Genomic DNA, 26,047 nt, shown 5'->3' on the forward strand with positions numbered 1-26,047 from the left:
ACACATCCAGGCAGATGGGACACATAAACTGCTCCTCAGACAGGAGACTGTTACTGGAGGCCATTTCTTAAAACAAAAAGAACACACAAAAACGGTTAAATTCACAAAAAAACAATACAAAGCTCAGTCAAAGTTAATTCTTTATCTTGGAAATAATCCTACTACAAGGTCTTTTTAGTAGCTGTTGTGGATCATGCGGTCATATCACATAGAGTTTGCCCATTTGACATGGGATTGAGGATGTTGAAATTTACATTTACTTTTACACACAAGGTGCATTATATTTATTCAAACTGTTGTTTTTGTAATGAGTACTTTCAAACAGAATGAAAATAATACAGAGTGAAACAGCAATGAATGCAATTCTTTTTCCGGAACAAGGTAGATTTTTCTTTGCTTTTAAAAGGCGAATAAAAATATCAACAAATCACCGATGTGTAGTGTGGCCGAGGGTTATGAGTTATGCCTACCAATTATTATTAGAAAACAAGAAAGTATTTTCTAAATGTTTGCATTTGTGGGCGCATTGCTACTTTGAATATATGTATACACCTCACAAGATCAGGATGAGTCATTAAAAATATTTTAACAAAAAAAAGGTTTCTGATATAAGTAGACTTTCAGTGCTTGCATATTCAAATACATCCTATTGTGCAGGTGTGTTAGAGACGACAACAGGAAAAAAATCCCACACTCTGCTCTTCCTACAGCATCACCCCTTAGTTCGCATGAAGGTCCGGAGGGACCAAAACATTAGGGACTGAAACGTTAGTTTTGCGAACTAAGGGGTGATACTGTAGCAAGAGCTGAGTGAATATTTTCTTCTTTGTTTCATGATATAGAAGTAGACAAAATGGTTTTACCATTTACCGAGAGAATTATTTTTAGTTTGTCTTATTGACTTCTCGTCCACGTCAGATTAAAAGATGAAGTTCAAAGTTTATTCTTGACTTTAAAAAGCAGCAGTTGAAAAGATCCCCACAATACAAGACCACCCAAATGTGCATATTGTCTACCCAGTCAAAAGTTAGGGAAATACGTTCATCCAAATGGTCAATCCAAAAAGATCAGTGCTATTTTATGCATTTATTTATATAATCATGATTGATGGGGTCTTGCCTACCATAATAATAAATCAATAAATCTCAGTACTTTGTTAATATCTGTAATGACATCACATTTTTCTCCCATTAAGTGTTTTGATCAGTTTTCTGGAAGCCACACCCGCAAAAGTATTCTAATGTGCTTGGCAGGACTTTGAGGAAGAAGTGTGGATCCAGAAAAACAAGTTGAACTTGAGAACACAGACACACACACACACACACACACACACACACGCAAAAAGTACCTGAACACATACGCAAACACTTTATAGTACACTCAAATCTTAGCACCATTTATCATCAAATTACAAAATCTAATTTTAAAATGACTGCATTAACTTTCTTCATGTACTGTTACTGGCTTCAAAACTGATCATACATACTTTCGGTTTGTTGTACAATGAAAACGAAGCATTAGCTTTTATATTGTGATTTTAAATTTGCTCGGTGCCATTGCACTAATAAAAGGGAAAAATATAATAGTGATGTGCTTACATCAACAAACCATTACTCTAAAAGCCACATAAAAAAAACAAAACCTAACATTTTACTCTTATTTGCAAAAGGAGACAGCCACAAAGAGGGTGAGTAAATCATGCCCATGTGTGTTATGACTCAACAGCAATAATGTTAAATGAGAAAGGTTGATTTATAGGAAAATGATTATTTGAAAGCAATACAACGCCTGAGAGCCTTAAACTATTCCCCACCATTGTTGAAACGAAACCTACCACATCAAAGGCTAGCTGTCATTTCAACTGGCAACTCAGGCTACTCTATCTAACCTCTGGGTTACCATCCGCCCAAGTTGCCCACCTTCCAGCCCACCCTACAATAGCTGGTTAAATCCGGCCTAAAGTGTTACAATAACCTTTGGAAAAGGTGGGAAATGAACTTTGAATCTCAACTTTTATCCTAGCCAAAATTCTCCATTGCTGGTGATCTAGTATGTAATATAAAAAGTTATCTATTAATTAACCTGGTGATTAGCTTAAGAAAGCAGCGTTTTTTTTTTTAACAAAAAAAGCTCAAATAGCAGTGAGTAGGATCAAACTACAAACTACAGACAACATGTATTTATCTTATGTTTTGCTCAGTAAAGACTACTTACGCCTGTCAGCGTTGGTCCTCAAGGAAGAAATAATGACGACAGAGATCCTGGTTGTTTCCCAGGTTAGAACTTCACTTTCAGTTTCTTTCTGTCTCATGTTCCTTAAAAGGAAAGATCACTTTTTTCTATCTGTGACTATCTGTTCAAGAAACCCCAAACTGCTGTGACATCGTCTGACAGAGTCATGGTGGTAATGGTGTTGTCATAGTAGAATATCTAGCTCCGCAGTCGACCATTATCTGAACAGGTTTGTCCAAATTATTACCAAAAGACAACAAAGAATCACTGGAGTCACTTTAACAAAATTTTACTTGTGCAAGGAGCCAATCACATACACTGCAATGAGTACAGAAATTGACTGAAGAGCGAACTCTGCAGTCTTCACTTGGGCTCTTCAGACAAAGATGGTTAAAGTACAGAAAGTAAAAGTACAGAGATATTCAGTTTAATAGTTACATTTTCCAACAGTTCCCTAAACCTAATATCACAACTGAATATACAGTATATATTTTCAAAGCATAACATAATATTGTATATATTTTAAAGCATAACATAATATTGTATATATTTAAAGCATAACATAATATTGTATATATTCAAGCATAACATAATAATTGTATATATTTAAAGCATAAAACATATTTGTATATATCAAGCATAACATAATATTGTATATTTTAAAGCATAACATAATATTGTATATATTTAAGCTAACATATATTGTAATATATTTCAAAGCATAACTATATTGTATATATTTTAAAGATAACATAATATTGTATATATTTCAAAGCATAACATAATATTGTATATATTTCAAAGAATAACATAATAGTGTATATATGTTTCCAAAGCATAACATAATATTGGATATATATTATATTTCCAAAGTGTAACATAATATTGTTCAAGATGGCACACTGTGTCCTTCTGCAAAATAAATATACATATTAATCTTCTCTCAATTTTCATAATATGCGTCATTTATCATTCACTTCAGTGTCAGTTGTAGTCAGACATAAGACTCCTTGTAATCTCAATCTTGTGACAATTCTTGTTGTTTTATTGAGCATCGTTTCTATCCATCTCGGCATAAGTTCTCTTAGACAGGGGACACAGCAACAACCACAGACCACCAGGATAGAAACTGCAACTGCGAGAAATACAAAAAAAATATACAACAATAAAGTGCTCCCCTTTTCAAACCATGTTTCCAAGAAGCCTGAATGGATCATTTATGCCTGAATTCTCCTCTATCAGAGAGCCATCAGAGAAATCAAACCCAGCTGCTCAGCTGTGCCCGTCAGCGCATCTTTAATAATTCACAAAACGCTGTTGTAATACAAGTAATTCATCATTTTTGTTTACTGTTGCCCACCAGAAAAGAAAGGACTCAAACCTGCGCCAATCTGATTGTGTGCTTTGAACTGTCTGGTACGCCTCTGGGTACACCGGAGTTTGTCAATGTACACTCTGTCATCAAAAGTGCAACCAGGAGTGCCCCTTCTTGCTCTGTATGGGACATGGGTTGGGTTCTTGAAGTGTCTCCACACAGTCACCACACATCAGCTCTACTCAAACCATGAGGCGTAGTTACCTATGTCGGTAGTGATGTCAACACCAAGACAAGCTCAATCGGTGCACACTTTTTAAGAGCTAAAGCAACAGGAGATAAGACAGTATTTACTGGAGCCAACAGTAAATTAAGGACTTGTACTTTTCCATTTTAAGTGTAAGACTTAGAGAAGGCGTAGCTTAAACAGGCTAAGGACACATTGCAAACCTGTGGCATCATTTTTGGTTGTTCAGTCTGAATGGATCCTACTTGTGGCCTCCCAGTGGACCATATGTTTGTAGCTATGTAATTTTTAACACTAGCTTGTTGTTCCGTGTGCTTCATCCATTTAAACCAGTAACAACCTGATTTCCGTTCAGTCGTTAACCTGTTTGTGAATTTGTAAGACATGAACAGATCAATTTACACGCTACAAACAATCTCTGTTGTTCAGGGTTCAATACAAAAAAACTTTAATTTGATCAAAATATATCTTTGATTATGAGCTATCTGTTATTACTTATCACACACAGTGTCCTTGGCTTCATCCAAAACTAGTTTACTGACATGTATGTCAGGCTTTTTACACTGACAGTTACACAATTGTTCTAAGTTATTTTTTAAAAACACTCTCGAGCTGCTGTTTGTATCAACTTTTCATCAATCCCATTCGAATTTTATAAACCATGTGAACACCACTAAGTATGCACGCTGTCACTTTAACACTCTGTCTTTCTCATTACACTTCTCCAACAAACTCTCTTTCTATTTCTTACACCTACTTTCCTTTCACCCCCATTGTCTCATAACTTCACATTTTCTTTTTTCCTCTAATCTTCCAGATCTCAGACTCATCTTATACTTCCTTTAATTTCCACTTATTCAACTACTTGTGTTGCAAGTTCAATCCCTACAAGATTCAACACTTCCTCTTCTGCTTTCTCTTCTCTGTAACTAAGTCCTTGCTTCAATATAACCAGCCTTTTCCTTCTTTACCGCATTCTAACCACAGTCTCTCTCTATTTTTTGCATCAAATCCACACATTCAGCCACATCCAACTTTTCAGCAAAACCATAATCCTTTCTCCACTTACTCAAATACTTCACATTACCTTTCCCTTTCATAGTCAGTTTATATGGAGTTGACCCAAGCAACTGACTTTGATTAATGAGACTCAGTGTTGTGGACCTCGTCAGGCTGCCACTCCTCTGTCTCATCAAGACACCACCAGAAAACAACTGGACACCTTTTTACAAGAACACAAAAATATATATATTTTATATCTAATCTCCCTCCTATTCTTCCCTCTCTGACAGATGAGCCCCCACTCTCTTTGCCCTCAACGGCCAGTCGGTTACCAGAGCAACCAACCTTATCAGTAAGACAGGGCTGTTTTATGTTGAGTAGGGGAGAGCCTGAACAACCGAAACGACGAAATCAGTCTTCTCCGAGTGAAATGATGACGGATGATGAAAGCAGACTTAGATGAAAACATAGAGCATGTTAACCTACTTCTTTCTATCAGCCAAATCTCTTCCTGTTATTTTCTTTCACCACAGAGTTACAGCCGATAAATGTATTTTGATGGTCAAAAGTAAACTTCAAAAGCGGTTAGATTTCTTTTGATTATTCATGAGCGTTTTTCATTTAAAGGTTTGACTACATGCTTATACGGTAGACCGTTTAGTGTTCTCCACAATCCCTGACTTTCATATTGCATGCTTGTTTACAGGCTACAATGGCAAGTGTCTATGTCGGGATGAACTGCCCCCGACCTGGCTGTAACTCCATGTATTTTAAGTAGATGTACAAATATCTGTGTTTATATAATCATTTATGGAGGTGAGACATGGAAAAGCAGTTTTAGAAATATGAAAATATATTTGGGCCCACCAGGAAGGGGGGTCAAGTTTTCCCATGTTATACTATGGAGACTAACAGGCTGTGGGTCGTTGTTTGGATATGCAGCGGTCTAACCCACGTTAAAAACCTAGTGAAACAACATTTTATACAGTATATATATGATATAAATGTAAAAATGTACTGTTCTTACTATAAAATGGCAGAATCATCCACAGTACATGATATTTCAATAACCGTTTCATGCACTCTTCACAATAACGGCAAGGAGTTGTTAACAGACATTCACAGACGTATAGCCCAGCAACAGTCTATCTAAAATAACACCTTTTGGAAGTACCATTCATGACATTCAGTAAAATAGTAAAGTTGTGAGAAGTTTAAACTGGCTTAAATTGTATGTTTTATTCGTCCCCCCCATGCTGTTTCATTTGTCCCGTCCAGGAGGGACAGATGACGCTCGTCCCACTTTTGCAGTAATAACTTTATTCGACTGATGACAGGTAGATTGCTAGTGACAAAATATTACGTTCAGTGCGATACAACTGCTTTGTAAATTACGTTTAATTAAAAAGTGTTTCAACTGTCCCGGCTCTCCCACACCAGCAATTTTTTTGGCTGTCTTATTGAGACACCGTTAATAACTGCCAGACAAATGCAAGAAAGAGACAGAAAAGTGACATTCAACACGACTTCACACACAAAACGTCACGCACTGAACATTGGTACCCAGCAAACCTCCTCGTTTTGCTCTTAAATTAACGTGATTCACAGAGTTTATTATTCCTATAGTCTTCTCACATAGACTATGGACTAAGCAAACCTTCTTGTTTGCTCTAGAGATGTTCCGGTATCGCCTCCGTATCGGGAAGTACTGTAGTTTATGCAGTTGTTAAAACATACTAAAGTATATAACACGCTGGTATCGGATCAGTACTCGGTATCGGGATGCAAAAGATGGTATCGGACTATCTCTAGTTTTTTTCTTCAGCAAAACCTTCTCGTTTTGCTAGCCAACCTTCTCGTTTGGTCCTATTCACCTATTACTCAATGAGGACCGGTTCTTAACTACTATGTTCCTATTGATCACTCACTCATTAAACAAAATATTACTCAGCTAATACTCATACATTGATAAAGTTTTTTAGGAATTAACTTAGCCTACTATGACATATGAGCTCTTCACCAGCTCGCTAAGATATAAGTAAATCTGAGCAAACAAAGCTGTTAGCTGGAGTCCAGGGATCTTGTCTTTCCAGTGTAGGATCCCGTCGCCCTTCCTCTCCACCAGCAGAATCCCGGCCTGTTGATCAACAATTCAGTTGGAGGTCTTTTCAACCCACGTCCATGGTTTTTAGGTTCTAGTAATGTGTCGTGGTCGACCGTATCAAATGCAGCACTGAGATCAAGTAATACTAAGACTGACATTTTGCCACTGTCTGTGTTTAGGTGGATGCCATTAAAGACTTTAACAAGAGCCGTCTTAGTGCTGTGGTTTGGTCGAAGACCCGACTGGAAGGCATCAAAACCATTGTTTAGTGACAAGACAAGGTTGAGTCGTTGAAAAAACCCTTTTTCAATCATTTTACATGAAAATGGAAGGTTTGATATCGGCCTATAAATGCTCATTAGTGACATGTCTAGATTGTTCTTTTTTAATAGTGGCTTGATGACAGCAGTTTTCAGGGCCTGTGGGAAGATGCCTGAGAGAAGAGACGTGTTTCCAATCTGTAAATGATCAGAAGCCAAACAATTTAAAACATTTTTGAAAACGCCCGTTGGTAGAATATTGAGGCAAACAGGTAAGTTGATGTACCCCAAACAATGAAATATAGTAGTTTTGTGGGTATCGGGGTGCAGTTCCACTGTTGGCTAATCTCATGGTTGCTCTAAGAGATGGCACTGTTCCCTGGTCGCCCCCAGGAAAGAACTTCACTAGGCACTAGAGACAGAAATCAGCAACGGAAGATGGTTTATCCCTTCAAATGCTTTACATATTTTATTATAATCAAAAGCTGCTTTACAAAAAAGATTTTTTTTCGCAATCATTTACAAGAGTTGCATTTTGGTAAATAACTCACAAATCACACCGGACGACTGACGGGAGCGATTATCATCGGCCCCAAGTTTGAACCGAATTCATCATCACAAGGATTAAAGTACGGATGCAGTTCCTCAGTGAAGACACACTCAGTAAAAGTATAAATGAGTGTTGCGGTCTGGACGTCATAGAAAGAAACTTCCCCTCCGTCATAATCCACAAACACACCGACCCGCTCCACTTTGCCCAAGTGTACCGGCACTTTAGGAGAACACAAGGTTACGAATTTGTCCTTTTTGAACCAGATGGCCCAGAGTCCAGAGTGAGGACTCCTACCAAGCGCCCCCCTTCTTTGGATTGACGCCTTGACCACGCCCAGATTCCACTCAGTCTTTCCGCCCACAAAGACCTCAAAGTAAAACCTACATGATGAGAAGCCTCTCTGTCCCAGAACTGCAAGATTTGTAGTGAACATGTTCGGGTTCAGGTTTCTCCTTAAACTTAAATCATTGCCGTACCTCACCTGTTTCCTGTCATTAGATAAGATGAGCATAGGGTGAGCTGTGTCGGGATCGAGCACAATGTCCACCTCATACTGCTGCACATATCTCAGCGTAGCATCATTTAACTCATCTGTGCTGTTGGGGAACTGCTGAATGTCTGTGGTCATTTTATTCAGCAACATTTGCAGTTGAGACACTGATTTGTTCAAAGTTTTCCGTATGTGGTGTATCTCCACTTGTCTGTTAAAACTGAATGTGGACAAGTCCATTGTGTGTGGTTGGATGGATGAGTTTGGGAAGCTCTGGAGGAAACAAAGCTGGTCTTCAGTCTGTTTCAGCTCCCTCAGCTTCAAGGTCGTCCTCTGCAGCTCGGTGATCTCTCGCTCCATTGTGCTAATAAACACACCTGCTTGTTCTTCTGCTGCTTTTTGCTTCTCCTCGATCACATTCACAAGCTCCGTCTGACTCTTCCGGATCTCAGAGATCAGCGCCGTCAAGTCCTGCACGCTGTTTTCTATCATATCTTTGGTTTCTGTCTTGCTTTGTTTAACTGTCTCCTTCATGGCTTGGACCTTCTGCTGTCTTTCCTGGATCATCTGCTGCATGCTGGCCTCAGTGTCCGCCAGCAGAGCCTTCTTCTCTTCATACGCTCGCTGCACAGGAACAACGTCATGGTTTACGTGGCGCAAACTGGCGCAGACGTCACACAGCAAAACCTCATCTTTTCTACAGAACAAAGTCAGAAGTCTGGTGTGCTCCTTGCAGATCCTGTCCTCCAGGCTCGCCAAGGGTTTAACCAGTGTGTGTGTCTTCAGGCCCGCAGCTCTGTGATGAGGCTCTAGATGGACGTCACAGTAAGAAGTCAGACACTCCAGACAGGAATTGACAGCCTCTCGCTGGGTGTCGGTACAAATATCACACACCACCGCAGCACCACAGCGAGCCTGATGTTGGTCTGTGCTCCAGATGTGAGGGTCTATTTGAAGCGTCTTGAACTGCGATGCAAGCTCTGAGATGAAAGTGTTGACTTTAAGGTCCGGTCTCCTTTCAAAAGTTTCCTTACAGACGGGACACTGGCTGACTGGTATGTCGTCCCAGTAGGACGAGATACAGGACATGCAGAAGTTGTGTCCACATGGAGTGGAAACTGGCCGAGTGAACACATCCAGGCAGATGGGACACATAAACTGCTCCTCAGACAGGAGACTGTTACTGGAAGCCATTTCTGAAAAAATCCCATACAAAACCAGTTAAATTAAAGACGGAAAGCATTATTGATCCTGGAAACCGCAATTGCAAAAAACAAATATGGCCCTCCTCCCCACGGGCTTCGGGAAAAGTTTCATTTTCCAGCTCGCTCCGTTAGTGGTAAAGGAGTGGGCTAAGGCTAACGCTAGTGATGCTAATGCTAAATATAAGTTACATTGTTACACATGCGCATAACATACAGTACGCCACGACCAAACGTTAGTGATATAAAGAATGAGTTGATACATCAACATACTATAATTTGCAACTATTTTGATAATAGATTAATAATTAGCAAAAGCAGCAAGAAATAACATGCTCCACTTTCTCTTTTGTTAATATCTGATGAGTTGAATACCTTTGGGTTTTGGACTGCTGGTCAAAACAAAACAAAAAGAAAAACTATTTGAAGTTGTCGGCTTGGGCTTTGGGAAAATTGTGATGGAAATATGTAGCCTATTTTCTCACATTTGTTGTATGCTACCAAATGATTAACAACGAATCAAGAAAATAGGTTACATAATCGATAATTAAAATGAATTGTTAGTTGTAGCCCTAAATGCTACCTACCTAAAACATTAGCAAAGCTAATTTCTTTTGATATATTAACACCTGCATTGTTTACATGTGGAGATTGCAGTCCGTTGTAGGCCTATTGGTCCATTTGTTGGCTGAAGTAATAGGCTCGTTCGAGATGAGCCAGGTCTGCGCAGAATCGATCACCGGCGATCGGCGCCCGTTGCATGCCGGTTAGATTTGTGTCCGACTTGATCCGACTTGCTCTGACGCAGCACACGTGGGCAACGGAAATCTCACGAGAGCAAGGGCGGCCGCAGTTCTGAGACGCGCGGCGCAGTTGCTTTTCACCGACTGCAAGAGCCAGGCGGACCCAGAGCATGCTGGGAAACGCCGGCTTTCAGCTGATTTAACACTGATGGTTTACAACATGATGGTGTTATATAAACTTTTTACTGTTTTTGAATCGGAGGGATTTTAATTGCATTTGTTGATTAAAGACTTATTCTGTACATAAACACATGTTGTGTGACTGATAGTTAAGTTTAGAAGTCAAAGAGACAAATCCGTTCAGATCACGATCATCTCCAGTCTGTTCATTAAAATCAGCAACAGGTCGCATGTAGAGCACTTGACAGCTACTCGTCATAATCAAAATAACTGGAGACTGTGTACCAGCTGGTATGTGTGTGATTATTTTATTAAATCGGAATCGCACCACGTGTTTTCATCACTCCTGTCCAGCCTGAAGGCTGCTGGAATCGGCTGGAAAACTGTCCGACTTTAACGCAGCTTTTTGTCACCGCCCCCCCGTGCTGCCGCCTGCTCTCGTCCACTTTACAGGCGAGGCGCAGTTCATCTCGAACGAGCCTATTTTTTTGTCATCTACCAAGAGGACACAGGGTTAACCTGGAAAATGTAGTTTTATTGACTTCGCCCGTCCACGTCATCTTAAAAGCTGATAAAGATCACGTGAACGCTTCAGAATCGCTAATAAATGGAGCTTGGGGTACGTTTTTTGTCAACTGCTGTTTCCAAAGTAAAGAATCAACTTTGAATCTGATGCTGGGCAAACCCAATCTGCTGATGGAGACTATAAAAAACTAGTTATAATATGATTTAGCTAGGCTAGAGTTCACTAACTACATCGTATTTTCCTGTGCTTCAGAAAGCAGCTCTTCTCAACAAAACTGCTCAAATAACAGCCAGTGGGATTAAACTACAAACTACACACGCCATAGATTTAACTTATTATGTATTATAATAAACGTTGGGCAAAGACTTACTTACGTCTGTTGGCGTCGGTCCGCAAAGAAGAAATTATCGACGAAGATCCTGGTTGTTTCCCAGGAAAGAATTTCACTTTCAGTTTCCAGAGTTTCCCTGTGTCATGTTTCTTAAAGGGACAGGCACTTTTTTTTTTATCTGTGAAGTCGGGGGCTTTTTGAGATTTTGGACCAAACAGTCTGTGGTTTGGACATTAGTGAGGTTTGTGTTTGGGTCCAATGTCTGAGTGGGTTCTGTATTATTTAATGTTTGAGGATAGATTTCTGTTTAAGTTTGGTACACTTCTGCTTGACTGATTTTCTGTTCCTCAGACTCTCACTGCTTCCCCCCATAGACAGCTGCTTCCCCCTTCTGCTCTCTGTTATCGTCCTCCAAATTGGACACTGTGTGTGTGTGTGTGCGTGTGTGTGAGCTGAAGTATCTGTGCTTTAGAGCCGTACATTGACAATGAATGTATTACAAACATACGTCACCTATCTGCAAAAAAAAGCTAAACCAGCTAGATCATGTGGTAAACTCTAGGCTCTCCGTTGTCACACTGTAATAAAACCAGTTAACAGTGTAAAATAGGAGGGCCATTTTTCCATATTACAATCTATTATGTGTGTGTGTTATGTAGTAGATGTGGTTTCCACACATCACCCACCCATACAGCAAGCCTCCGAGGGTGACAACCGTGTCAAATACTCATTGTGGCTGGGAAATGGATTATGGGTAGCAGGAGACTGAGTGTTTCATGGGAGGGCAGAATACTGTTGTCGTGGCAATGAGGATGGTGTTAGCGGTGATATTGTGTTGTGTGTGTGTGTGCTGTGTGTGTGTGTGTGTGTTTACGCTGTGGGTGTTGGATGAATAAAAAGAACATGATGAGACATATGTGACGATGGTAGGAAGTGAATGATAACCTTAAAACATGAAAGAAATTTAAGATGTCTTGCTTTTGCTGAAGATGGTAATGAGAGAGTGAAATGTTGCTGGTTCGTTACGTAATGCTTTTTGACTTATTAAAATTGATCAAGTGGGTAAGGTTTTTTATTACCATTACACAGACCGTAAACAGGTTTAAAAGGATTTTAATTACACCGAACATAGTATGTGTGTCATTCAAAAAAAAATACGTAAGAAGCAACAGTTCCAGTAGGAAGAGCCCAGTGTTAATAATTAATAACATTAATGGTGAAGGTCCAGTGAGCCATGACAGTGAGCAATACCAGGACCATGAAACTGAAGCAGTTAAATGGAATTCAGCCATCGTTTTAGTATATACACCTGTGCTTTTCCTACAAAATGTTTCTGTGAACGAAAAAAAACTGATTCTGAGTACGACAGACCAACACTAGAACCTACAGAAGAATGATCATCGAGTTAAAATGACACAGAAAATAAGATTACCCTCTTCATGGTAATGTGACTGGCAGGGTTCTGGAACGTAGTGGCAGGCTAAGGCCTCCTGTGATACGAACTGAGCAACTAAGCCTATCAGACAGCACAACAAGCACTTAAACTTACACTTTTAGTAGTTTTGTACTGTATTTTATGTAGTGTATGGTATTGTATTGTATTTATTGCATGTATTTAGCTCTAGTTTTATGGGCATTAAGGCAGGTATTAGCACTGTAATTGCCATTTTTCTGGATGAAACTAAACTGACTGACTATGTATGAGAATAGCACTTTATGAAATCACAAAGACAGTTAATTATAACGATTAGATAAAAAATCAACAGTAAATTCAGGATGCAGCAAATATGTAGATTTGATTAATTGTTTTAATGGTTTTCTAGCAAAACCGGGACATTTGCTTATTCCAGCTTTTTTTTTTCTGACACGTTATTGACAAAACGATAATTGGGATAGAAAATTAAAGACATATTTGTGTGTTCAAGTTATGTCAAGGGACGCAATGAAGGCAAGATACATGTTGGTGTATATTTGATAATGTATTGCAAAAACTATGCTGTGTAAAAAATCCACCAAGAGCTCTGGAAATAGATTTTTTTTTAATAAACATCCATAGTGAATTAGAATACTGTCTATAAAATATCATTACTAGTATTTACCTGCAACCAAACCAAACATAAACAACAACATCACTTAACCAAAATAGTGATCATCTGCACATTTTGCAGTTGATTTGTTATTTCTTTAACAATTTCTCATTGATCTCTCGCGATTAATTAACAAAGGCATTTTTGTTGTTGTTGATAAAACTGTTGCATGCAATCAAAACATATCAGCTGTTATTTAGTAAATGTCACAGAATATCACAAATCACTGAGTTTCTGAAACTTCTATTAACCGGACGACTGACGGGAGCGATTATCATCGGCCCAAGTTTGAACCAAATTCATTATCACAAGGATAAAGAAAGGATGCAGTTCCTCAGTGAAGACGCACTCAGTTAAAGTATAAAGAGGTGTTGCGTCTGGACGTCATAGAAAGAAACTCCCCTCGTCATAATCCACAAAAACACACGACCCGCTCCACTTTGCCCAAGTGTACCGGCACTTTAGGAGAACACAAGGTTACGAATTTGTTCCTTTTTGAACCAGATGGCCCAGAGTCCAGAGTGAGGACTCCTACCAAGCGCCCCTTCTTTGGATTGACGCTTGACCACGCCCAGATTCCACCAGTCTTTCCGCCCACAAAGACCTCAAAGTAAAACCTACATGTGAGAAGCCTCTCTGTCCCAGAACTGCAAGATTTGTAGTGAACATGTTCGGGTTCAGGTTTCTCCTTAAACTTAAATCATTGCCGTACCTCACCGTTTCCTGTCATTAGATAAGATGGCATAGGGTGAGCTGTGTCGGGATCGAGCACAATGTCCACCTCATACTGCTGCACATATCTCAGGTAGCATCATTTAACTCATCTGTGCTGTTGGGGAACTGTGAATGTCTGTGGTCATTTATTCAGCAACATTTGCAGTTGAGACACTGATTTGTTCAAAGTTTCGTATGTGGTGTATCTCCACTTGTCTGTTAAAACTGAATGTGGACAAGTCCATGTGTGTGGTTGGATGGATAGTTTGGGAAGCTCTGGAGGAAACAAAGCTGGTCTTCAGTCTGTTTCAGCTCCCTCAGCTTCAAGGTGTCCTCTGCAGCTCGGGATCTCTCGCTCCATTGTGCTAATAAACACACCCTGCTTGTTTTCTGCTGCTTTTTGCTTCTCCTCGATCACATTCAAAGCTCTGTTTGACTCTTCCGGATCTCAGAGATCGCGCCGATGTGAGGGTCTATTTGAAGCGTCTTGAACTGCGATGCAAGCTCTAGATGAAGTGTTGACTTTAAGGTACGGTCTCCTTTCAAAAGTTTCCTACAGACGGGACACTGGCGACTGGTATGTCGTCCAGTAGGAAGTGATACAGGACATGCAGAAGTTGTGTCCACATGGAGTGGAAACTGGCGATGAACACATCAGGCAGATGGGACACAATAACTGCTCCTCAGACAGGAGACTGTTACTGGAGGCCATCTTAAAACAAAAAGAAACACACAAAAACGGTTAAATTCACAAAAAAACAATACAAAGCTCAGTCAAAGTTAATTTTTATCTTGAAATAATCACTACAAGGTTTTTAGTAGCTGTTGTGGATCATGCGGTCATATCACATAGAGTTTGCCCATTTGACAGGGATTGAGGATGTGAAATTTACATTACTTTTACACACAAGGTGCATTATATTATCAACTGTGTTTTTGTAATGAGTACTTTCAAACAGAATGAAAATAATACAGAGTGAAACAGCAATGAATGCAATTCTTTTTCCGAACAAGGTAGATTTTTCGCTTTAAAAAGGCGAATAAAAATATCAACAAATCACCGATGTGTAGTGTGGCCGAGGGGTTATGAGTTATGCTACCAATTATTATTAAAAACAAGAAAGTATTTTCTAAATGTTTGCATTTGGGGGGCGCATGCCTACTGAATATATGTATACACACAAGATCAGGATGAGTCATTAAAAATATTTTAACAAAAAAAAGGTTTCTGATATAAGTGACTTTCAGTGCTTGCATATTCAAATACATCTATTGTGCAGGTGTGTTAGAGACGACAACAGGAAAAAAATCCCACACTCTGCTCTTCCTACGCATCACCCTTAGTTCGCATGAAGGTCCGGAGGGACCAAAACATTAGGGACTGAAACGTTAGTTTTGCGAACTAAGGGGTGATACGTAGCAAGAGGCTGAGTGAATATTTTCTTCTTTGTTTCATGAATGAAGTAGACAAATGGTGTTATTTACATTTACGAGAAATATTTTTAGTTTGTCTTATTGACTTCTCGTCCACGTCAGATTAAAAGATGAAGTTCAAAGTTTTTCTGACTTTAAAAAGCAGCAGTGAAAAGATCCCCACAATACAAGACCACCCAAATGTGTATTGTCTACCCAGTCAAAAGTTAGGAAATACGTTCATCCAAATGGTCAATCAAAAAGATCAGTGCTATTTATGCATTTATATATATCATGATGATGGGGTCTTGCTACCATATAATAAATCAATAAATCAGTACTTTGTTAATATCTGTAATGACATCACATTTTCTCCCATTAAGTGTTTTGATCAGTTTTTGGAAGCCACACCCGCAAAAGTATCTAATGTGCTTGGGAGGACTTTGAGGAAGAAGTGTGGATCCAGAAACAAGTTGAACTTGAGAACACAGACACACCCACACACAACCACCACACACACGCCAAAAAGTACCTGAACACATACGCAAACACTTTATAGTACACTCAAATCTTAGCACATTTATCATCAATTACAATCTAATTTTAAAATGACTGCATTAACTTCTTCAGTACTGTACTGGCTTCAAAACTGATCATACATACTTCGGTTTGTTGTACAATGAAACGAAGCATTAGCTTATATTGTGATTTTAAATTTGCTCGGTGCCATTGCACATAATAAAAGGGAAAAATATAATAGTGATGTGCTTACATCAACAAACCATTACTCTAAAAGCCACATAAAAAAAACAAAACCTAACATTTTACTCTTATTTGCAAAAGGAGACAGCCACAAAAGGGTGAGTAAATCATGGATGTGTGTTATGACTCAACAGCAATAATGTTAAATGAGAAAGGTTGATTATAGGAAAAGATTATTTGAAAGCAATACAACGCCTGAGAGCCTTAAACTATTCCCCACCATGTTGAAACGAAACCTACCACATCAAAGGCTAGCTGTCATTTCAACTGGCAATCAGGCTACTCCTATCTAACCTCTGGGTTACCATCCGCCAAGGTGCCCACCTTCCAGCCCACCCTCAATAGCTGGTTAAATCCGGCCTAAAGTGGTACAATAACCTTTGAAAAGGTGGGAATGAACTTTGAATCTCAACTTTTATCCTAGCCAAAAATTCCCATTGCTGGTGATCTAGTATGTAATATAAAAAGTATATCTATTAATAACGGTGATTAGCTTAAGAAAGCAGCGTTTTTTTTTTTTTTTAACAAAAAAAAGCTCAATAGCAGTGAGTAGGATCAAACTACAAATACAGACAACATGTATTTATCTTATGTTTTGCTCAGTAAAGACTACTTACGCCTGTCAGCGTTGGTCTCAAGGAAGAAATAATGACGACAGAGATCCTGGTTGTTTCCCAGGGTAGAACTTCACTTTCAGTTTCTTTTGTTCATGTTCCTTAAAAGGAAAAGATCATTTTCTATCTGGGCATCTGTTCAAGAAACCCCAAACTGCTGTGACATCGTCTGACAGAGTCATGGTGGTAATGGTGTGTCATAGTAGAATATCCAGCTCCGCAGTCGACCATATCTGAACAGGTTGTCCAAATATTACCAAAAGACAACAAAGAATCACTGGAGTCACTTTAACAAAATTTTACTTGTGCAAGGAGCCAATCACATACACTGCAATGGTACAGAAATGACTGAAGAGCGGAACTCTGCAGTCTTCTTGGGCTCTTCAGACAAAGATGGTTTAAAGTACGAAAGTAAAAGTACAGGATATTCAGTTTAATAGTTACATTTCCAACAGTTCCTAAACCTAAATCACAACTGATAACAGAATATTTTCAAAGCATAACATAATATTGTATATATTTTAAGCATAACATATATTGTATATATTTCAAGCATAACATAATTTGTATTATTTTAAAGTAACATAATATTGTATATATTCAAAGCATAACATAATATTGTATATATTTTAAAGCATAACATAATATTGTATATTTCAAAGCATAACATAATATTGTATATATAAAGCATAACTAATATGTATATATTTCAAAGCATAACATAATATTGTATATATTTTAAAGCATAACATAATATTGTTATATTTTAAAAGCATAACATAATATTGTATATATTTTAAAAGCATAACATAATATTGTATTATTTCAAAGCATAACTAATATTGTATATATTCAAGAATAACATATAGTGTATATAGGTTTCAAAGTAACATAATATGGATATATATTATATTTCAAAGTGTAACATAAATTGTTAAGATGGCACACTGTGTCCTTCTGCAAAATAAATATACATATTAATCTTCTCTCAATTTTCATAATATGCGTCATTTATCATTCACTTCAGTGTCAGTGTAGTCAGACATAAGGACTCCTTGTAATCTCAATCTTGTGACAATTCTTGTTGTTTTATTGAGCATCGTTTCTATCCACTCGGCATAAGTTCTCTTAGACAGGGGACACAGCAACAACACAGACCACCAGGATAGAACTGCAACTGCAGAAATACAAAAAAAATATACAACAATAAAGTGCTCCCTTTTCAAACCTGTTTCCAGAAGCCGAATGGATCATTTATGCTGAATTCTCCTCTATCAGAGAGCCATCAGAGAATCAAACCCAGCTGCTCAGCTGTGCCCTCAGCGCATCTTTAATAATTCACAAAACGCTGTTGTAATACAGTAATTCATCATTTTTTACTGTGCCACCAGAAAAGAAAGGACTCAAACTGCGCCAATCTGATTGTGGCTTTGAACTGTCTGGTAAGCGCTCTGGGTACACGGAGTTTGTCAATGTACACTCTGTCATCAAAGTGCAACCAGGGTGCCCCTTTTGCTCTGTATGGGACATGGGTTGGGTTCTGAAGTGTCTCCACACAGTCACCACACATCAGCTCTACTCAAACATGAGGGTAGTTACCTTGTCGGTAGTGATGTCAACACCAAGACAAGCTCAATCGGTGCACACTTTTTAAGAGCTAAAGCAACAGGAGATAAGACAGTATTTACTGGAGCAACAGTAAATTAAGGACTTGTACTTTTCCATTTTAAGTGTAAGACTTAGAGAAGGCGTAGCTTAAAAGGCTAAGGAACATTGCAAACCTGTGGCATCATTTGGTGTGTTCAGTCTGAATGGATCCTGTTGTGGCCTCCCAGTGGCATATGTTTGTAGACTATGTAATTTTAACACTAGCTTGTGTTCCGTGTGTCATCCATTTAAACCAGTAACAACCTGATTTCCGTTCAGTCGTTACCTGTTTGTGAATTTGTAAGACATGAACAGATCAATTACACGCTACAAACAATCTCTGTTGTTCAGGGTTCAATACAAAAAAACTTTAATTTGATCAAAATATATCTTTGATTATGAGCTATCGGTATTACTTATCACACACAGTGTCCTTGGCTTCATCAAAACTAGTTTACTGACATGTATGTCAGGCTTTTACACTGGCAGTTACACAATTGTCTAAGTTATTTTTTATAAAACACTCTCGAGCTGCTGTTTGTATCAACTTTTCATCAATCCCATTCTGAATTTATAAACCATGTGAACACCACTAAGGATGCACGCTGTCCTTAACACTCTGTCTTTCTCATTACACTTCTCCAACAAACTCTCTTTCTATTCTTACACCTACTTTCCTACCCCATCTGTCTATAACTTCACATTTTTCTTTTCCTCTAATCTTCCAGATCTCAGACTATCTATACTTCCTTTAATTTCCACTTATTCAACTACTTGTGTTGCAAGTTCAATCCCTACAAGATTCAACACTTCCTCTTCGCTTTCTCTTCTCTGTAACTAAGTTCTGCTTCAATATAACCAGCCTTTCTTCTTTACGCATTCTAACCACAGTCTCTCCTATTTTTGCATCAAATCCACACATTCAGCCAAATCAACTTTCAGCAAAACCATAATCCTTTCTCCATTACTCAAATACTTCCACATTAACTTTCCCTTTCATAGTCAGTTTATATGGAGTTGACCCAAGCAACTGACTTTGATAATGAGACTCAGTGTGTGGACCTCGTCAGGCTGCCACTCCTCTGTCTCATCAAGACCCACCAGAAAACAACTGGACACCTTTTTAAAGAAACAAAAAAATATATATTTTATATACTCCTCCTCTATTCTTCCCTCTCTGAAGATGAGCCCCACTCTCTTTGCCCTCAACGGCAGTCGGTTACCAGAGCAACCCAACCTTATCAGTAAGACAGGGCGTTTTATGTTGAGTAGGGGAGAGCCTGAACAACCGAAACGACGAAATCAGTCTTCTCGAGTGAAATGATGACGGATGATGAAGCAGACTTAGATGAAAACATAGAGCATGTAACTACTTCTTTCTATCAGCCAAACTCTTCCTGTATTTTCTTTCACCACAGAGTTACAGCGAAAATGTATTTTGATGGTCAAAAGTAAACTTCAAAAGCGGTTGATTTCTTTTGATTATTCATGAGCGTTTTTCATTTAAGGTTTGACTACATGCTTATACGGTAGACGTTTAGTGTTCTCCACAATCCCTGACTTCATATTGCATGCTTGTTTACAGGCTACAATGGCAAGTGTCTATGTCGGGATGAACTGCCCCCGACCGGCTGTAACTCCATGTATTTTAAGTAAATGTACAAAATTGTGTTTAATAATCATTTATGGAGGTGAGACATGGAAAAGCAGTTTTAGAAATAGAAAATATATTGGGCCCACCAGGAAGGGGGGTCAAGTTTTCCCATGTTATACTATGGAGACTAAAGGCTGTGTGGGTCGTGTGTTGGATTGCAGCGGTCTAACCCACGTTAAAAACCTAGTGAAACAACATTTATACAGTTATATAGATATAAATGTAAAAATGTATGTTCTTACTATAAAATGGCAGAATCATCCACAGTACATGATATTTCAATAACGTTTCATGCACTCTTCACATAACGGCAAGGAGTTGTTAACAGACATTCACAGACGTATAGCCCGCAACAGTCTATCTAAAATAACACCTTTGGAAGTACCATTATGACATTCAGTAAAATAGTAAAGTTGTGAGAAGTTTAAACTGGCTTAAATTGTATGTTTATTCGTCCCCCATGCTGTTCATTTGTCCCGTCCAGGAGGGCAGATGACGCTCGTCCCACTTTTGCGTAATAACTTTATTCGACTGATGACAGGTAGATTGCTAGTGACAAAATATTACGTTCAGTGCGATACAAACGTTTGTAAATTACGTTTAATTAAAAAGTGTTTCACTGTCCGGCTCTCCCACACCAGCAATTTTTGGCTGTCTTATTGAGACAACCGTTAAAACTGCCAGACAAATGACAGAAAGAGACAGAAAAGTGACATTCAACACGACTTCACACACAAAACGTCACGCAACTGACACTTGGTACCCCGCAAACCTCCTCGTTTTGCTCTTAAATTAACGTGATTCACAGAGTTATTATTCCTATAGTCTTCTCACATAGACTATGGACTAAGCAAACCTCTTGTTTGCTCTAGAGAGTTCCGGTATCGCCTCCGTATCGGGAAGTACTGTAGTTTATGCAGTTGTTAAACATACTAAAGTATATAACACGCTGGTATCGGATCAGTACTCGGTATCGGATGCAAAAGATGGTTCGGACTATCTCTAGTTTTTTTCTTCAGCAAAACCTTCTCGTTTTGCTAGCAACCTTCTCGTTTGGTCCTATTCACCTATTACTCAATGAGGACGGTGCTTAACTACTATGTTCCTATTGATCACCACTCATAAACAAAAAATATTACTCAGCTAATACTCATACATTGATAAGTTTTTAGGAATTAACTTAGCCTACTAGACATATGAGCTCTTCACCAGCTCGCTAAGATATAAGTAAATCTGAGCAAACAAAGCTGGTTAGCTGGAGTCCAGGGATCTGTCTTTCCAGTGTAGGATCCCGTCGCCCTTCCTCTCCACCAGCAGAATCCCGGCTGTTGATCAACAATTCAGTTGGAGGTCTTTTTAAACCCACGTCCATGGTTTTTAGGTTCTAGTAATGTGTCGTGGTCGACCGTATCCATGCCGCACTGAGATCAAGTAATACTAAGACTGACATTTTGCCACTGTCTGTGTTTAGGGGATGCCATTAAGACTTAACAAGAGCCGTCTTAGTGCTGTGGTTTGGTCGAAGACCCGACTGGAAGGCATCAAAACCATGTTTAGTGACAAGACAAGGTTGAGTGTTGAAAAAACCCTTTCAATCATTTTACATGAAAATGGAAGGTTTGATATCGGCCTATAAATGCTCATTAGTGACATGTCTAGATTGTTCTTTTTTAATGTGGCTTGATGACACGCAGTTTTCAGGGCCTGTGGGAAGATGCCTGAGAGAAGAGACGTGTTTCCAATCGTAAATGATCAGAAGCCAAACAATTTAAAACATTTTTGAAAACGCCGTTGGTAGAATATTGAGGCAAACAGGTAAGTTGATGTACCCCAAACAATGAAATATAGTGTTTTGTGGGTATGGGGTGCAGTTCCACTGGTGGCTAATCTCTGGTTGCCTTAAGAGATGGCACGTTCCCTGGTCGCCCCCAGGAAAAGACTTCACTAGGCACTAGGAGCAGAAATCAGCAACGGAAGATGGTTTTATCCCTTCAAATGCTTTACCTATTTATTTTAATCAAAAGCTGCTTACAAAAAAGATTTTTTTTCGCAATCATTTAAAGAGTTGCATTTTGGTAAATAAATCACAAATCACACCGGACGACTGACGGGAGCGATTATCATCGGCCCCAAGTTTGAACGAATTCATCATCACAAGGATTAAAGTACGGATGCAGTTCCTCAGTGAAGACACATCAGTAAAAGTATAAATGAGTGTGCGGTCTGGAGTCATAGAAAGAAACTTCCCCTCGTCATAATCCACAAACACACCGACCCGCTCCACTTGCCAAGTGTACCGGCACGTTTGGAGACCTGAAGGTTTCAAACTTATCCTTTAGGAACAGATGGCCCGAGTCAGAGTGAGGACTCCTAACAAGCGCTCCCCTCCTTTGGACTGTTGCCTGGCCACGCCCAGACACCACTCAGTCTTTCCGCCCACAAAGACCTCAAAGTAAAACCTACATGATGAGAGCCTCTCTGTCCAGAACTGCAAGAGTTCTGTAAACATTTTGGGTTCAGGTTGTGGTTTAAAACACAACTTAAATCATTGCGGTACATCACCGTTTCCCGTATATAGATAGATGGCATAGGGTGGCTGTGGAGGCGAGCACAATGTCCACCTCATACTGCTGCACATATCTCAGCGTAGCTTCATTTGACTCATCTGTGCTGTCTGAGAACGTGTATGTCTGTGGTCATTTATTCAGCAACATTTGCAGTTGAGACACTGATTTGTTCAAGTTTTTCGTATGTGGTGTATCTCCACTTGTCTGTTAAAACTGATGGGACAAGTCCATTGTGTGTGGTTGGATGGATGGTTTGGGAAGTTTGGAGGAACAAAGCTGGTCTTCAGTCTGTTTCAGCTCCCCAGCTTCAAGGTCGTCCTCTGCAGCGCGTGATCTCTCGCTCCATTGTGCTAATAAACACACCTGCTTGTTCTCTGCTGCTTTTTGCTTCTCCTCGATCACATTCACAAGCTCGTGACTCTTCCGGATCTCAGAGATCAGCGCCGTCAAGTCCTGCACGCTGTTTCTATCATATCTTTGGTTTCTGTCTTGCTTTGTTTAACTGTCTCCTTCATGGCTTGGACCTTCTGCTGTCTTTCCTGGATCATCTGCTGATGCTGGCTCAGTGTCCGCCAGCAGAGCCTTCTTCTCTTCATACGCTCGGCACAGGAACAACGCATGGTTTACGTGGCGCAAACTGGCGCAGACGTCACACAGCAAAACCTCATTTCTAGAACAAAGTCAGAAGTCTGGTGGGCCTTGCAATCCTGTCCTCCGCTCGCCAAGGGTTTAACCCGTGTGTGTGTCTTCAGGCCCGCAGCTCTGTGATGAGGCTCTAGATGGACGTCACAGTAAGAAGTCAGACACTCCAGACAGGAATGACAGCCTCTCGCGGGTGTCGTACAAATATCACACACCACCGCAGCACCACAGCGAGCCTGTGATGTGGTCTGTGCTCCAGATGTGAGGGTCTTTGAAGCGTCTTGAACTGCGATGAAGCTCTGAGATGAAAGTGTTGACTTAAGGTCCGGTCTCCTTTCAAAAGTTTCCTTACAGACGGGACACGGCTGACTGGTATGTCGTCCCAGTGGACGAGTACAGGACATGCAGAAGTTGTGTCCACATGGAGTGGAAACGGCCGAGTGAACACATCCAGGCAGATGGGACACATAAACTGCTCCTCAGACAGGAGACTGTTACTGGAAGCCATTTTGAAAAATCCCATACAAAAACAGTTAAATAAGACGGAAAGCATTATTGTCCTGGAAACCGCAATTGCAAAAACAAATATGGCCCTCCTCCCCACGGGCTTGGGAAAAGTTTCATTTTCCAGCTCGCTCCGTTAGTGGTAAAGGAGTGGGCTAAGGCTAACGCTAGTGATGCTAATGCTAAATATAAGTTACATTGTTACACATGCGCATAACATACAGTACGCCACGACCAACGTTAGTGATATAAAGAATGAGTTGATACCAACATACTATAATTTGCAACTATTTTGATAATAGATTAATAATTAGCAAAAGCAGCAAGAAATAACATGCTCCACTTTCTCTTTTGTTAATATCTGAGAGTTGAATACCTTTGGGTTTTGGACTGCTGGTCAAAACAAACAAAAAGAAAAACTATTTGAAGATGTCGGCTTGGGCTTTGGGAAAATTGTGATGGAAATATGTAGCCTATTTTCTCACATTGTTGTATGCTACCAATGATTAACAAAGAATCAAGAAAATAGGTTACATAATCGATAATTAAAATAATTGTTAGTGTAGCCCTAAATGCTACCTACCTAAAACAATAGCAAAGCTAATTTCTTTTGATATATTACACTGCATGTTTTACATGTGGAGATTGCAGTCCGTTGTAGGCTATTGGTCCATTTGTTGGCTGAAGTAATAGGCGTTCGGATGAGCCAGGTCTCGCGAATCGATCACCGGCGATCGGCGCCCGTTGCATGCCGGTTAGATTTGTGTCCGACTTGATCCCGACTTGCTCTGACGTCATGCACACGTGGGCAAGAAATCTCACGAGAGCAAGGCGGCCGCAGTTTAGACGCAGGCGGCGCGTTGCTTTCACCGACTGCAAGAGCCAGGCGGACCAGAGCATGCTGGGAAACGCCGGCTTCTCAGTGATTTAACACCGATGGTTTACACATGATGACGTTTTTATAAACTTTTTACTGTTTTTGAATCGGAGGGATTTTATTGCTATTTGTCTGATTTAAAGACTTATTCTTGTACATAACACATGTTGTGACTGATAGTTAAGTTTAGAAGTCAAAGAGACTAAATCCGTTCAGATCACGGATCATCTCCAGTCTGTTCATTAAAATCAGCAACAGGTCGCATGTAGAGCACTTTGCAGTACTCTGTCATAATCAAAATAACTGGAGACTGTGTACCAGCTGGTATGTGTGTCTGATTATATTTATTAATCGGAATCGCACCACAGTGTTTTCATCACTTCGTCAGCTGAAGGCTGCTGGAATCGGCTGGAAACTGTCGACTTTAACGCAGCTTTTTGTCACCGCCACCCGCTGCTGCCGCCGCTCTCGTCCAATTTACAGGCGAGGCGCAGTTCATCTCGAACGAGCCTATTTTTTGTCATCTACCAAGAGGACACAGGGTACCGGAAAATGTAGTTTTATTGACTTCGCCCGTCCACGTCATCTAAAAGCTGATAAAGATCACGTGAACGCTTCAGAATCGCTAATAAATGGAGCTTGGGGTACGTTTTGTCAACTGCTGTTTCCAAAGTAAAGAATCAACTTTGAATCTGATGCTGGGCAAACCCAATCTGCTGATGGAGACTATAAAAACTAGTTTTAATATGATTTAGCTAGGCTAGAGTTCACTAACTACATCGTATTTTCCTGTGCTTCAGAAAGCAGCTCTTTCAACAAAACTGTCAAATAACAGCCAGTGGGATTAAACTACAACTACACACGCCATAGATTTAAACTTATATGTATTATAAAACGTTGGGCAAAGACACTTACGTCTGTTGGCGTCGGTCCGCCAAGAAGAAATTATCGACGAAGATCCTGGTTGTTTCCCAGGAAAGAATTTCACTTTCAGTTTCCAGAGTTTCCTGTGTCTGTTTCTTAAAGGGACAGGCACTTTTTTTTATCTGTGAAGTCGGGGGCTTTTTGAGATTTTGGACCAAACAGTCTGTGGTTGGACATAGTGAGGTTTGTGTTTGGGTCCAATGTCTGAGTGGGTTCTGTATATTAATGTTTGAGGATAGATTTCTGTTTAAGTTTGGTACACTTCTGCTGACTGATTTTCTGTTCCTCAGACTCTCACTGCTTCCCCATAGACAGCTGCTTCCCCCTTCTGTCTCTGTTATCGTCCTCCAAAGTGGACACGTGTGTGTGTGTGTGTGTGTGTGCGTGTGTGTGTGTGTGTGTGTGTGTGTGTGTGTGTGTGTGTGGGTGTGGTGTGTGGTGGTGTTTGGTGACTGTT

General features: G+C 39.7%; 2 protein-coding genes and 1 long non-coding RNA gene across 7 annotated transcripts in view; 2 read left to right on the forward strand and 1 right to left on the reverse strand.

Annotated features, from left to right (window-relative positions):
* The window catches only part of LOC116671774 (uncharacterized), a 23,488-nt gene extending 849 nt beyond the window's left edge, over nt 1-22,639 (forward strand). Inside the window, exons 2-3 of the long non-coding RNA XR_004327356.1 lie at nt 11,997-12,000; nt 22,574-22,639. This is a non-coding gene — a long non-coding RNA (uncharacterized LOC116671774). The remainder of the gene's footprint in view (nt 1-11,996; nt 12,001-22,573) is intronic.
* LOC116671722 (neurotrypsin) overlaps nt 1-26,047 on the forward strand; it is a 76,083-nt gene that overhangs the window by 32,821 nt on the left and 17,215 nt on the right. The window lies entirely within an intron of this gene.
* LOC116671732 (zinc finger protein RFP) lies at nt 3,050-16,863 on the reverse strand. Of its 3 annotated transcripts, none has more exons than XM_032503188.1 (2): nt 16,779-16,863; nt 3,050-9,399 (listed from the first exon to the last, which is right to left on the reverse strand). In XM_032503188.1, the coding sequence occupies exon 2, from the start codon at nt 9,395-9,397 to the stop codon at nt 7,715-7,717; it is 1,683 nt and encodes a 560-aa protein (XP_032359079.1). In that variant the 5' UTR covers nt 9,398-9,399; nt 16,779-16,863; the 3' UTR covers nt 3,050-7,714. The 3 variants fall into 3 exon arrangements, with proteins under 3 accessions (XP_032359079.1, XP_032359077.1, XP_032359078.1); XM_032503186.1 differs by lacking the exon at nt 16,779-16,863 and adding an exon at nt 11,229-11,550; XM_032503187.1 differs by lacking the exon at nt 16,779-16,863 and adding an exon at nt 11,225-11,550.

The sequence above is a fragment of the Etheostoma spectabile genome, chromosome 21 (genome assembly GCF_008692095.1).
Source record: "Etheostoma spectabile isolate EspeVRDwgs_2016 chromosome 21, UIUC_Espe_1.0, whole genome shotgun sequence".
In the NCBI taxonomy this organism is placed as follows: Eukaryota; Metazoa; Chordata; class Actinopteri; order Perciformes; family Percidae; genus Etheostoma; species Etheostoma spectabile.

What these genes read in the sequence shown, in the direction of transcription:
- LOC116671732 (XM_032503188.1), bottom strand. Translation starts at nt 9,397, where the DNA reads ATGGCTTCCAGTAACAGTCTCCTGTCTGAGGAGCAGTTTATGTGTCCC.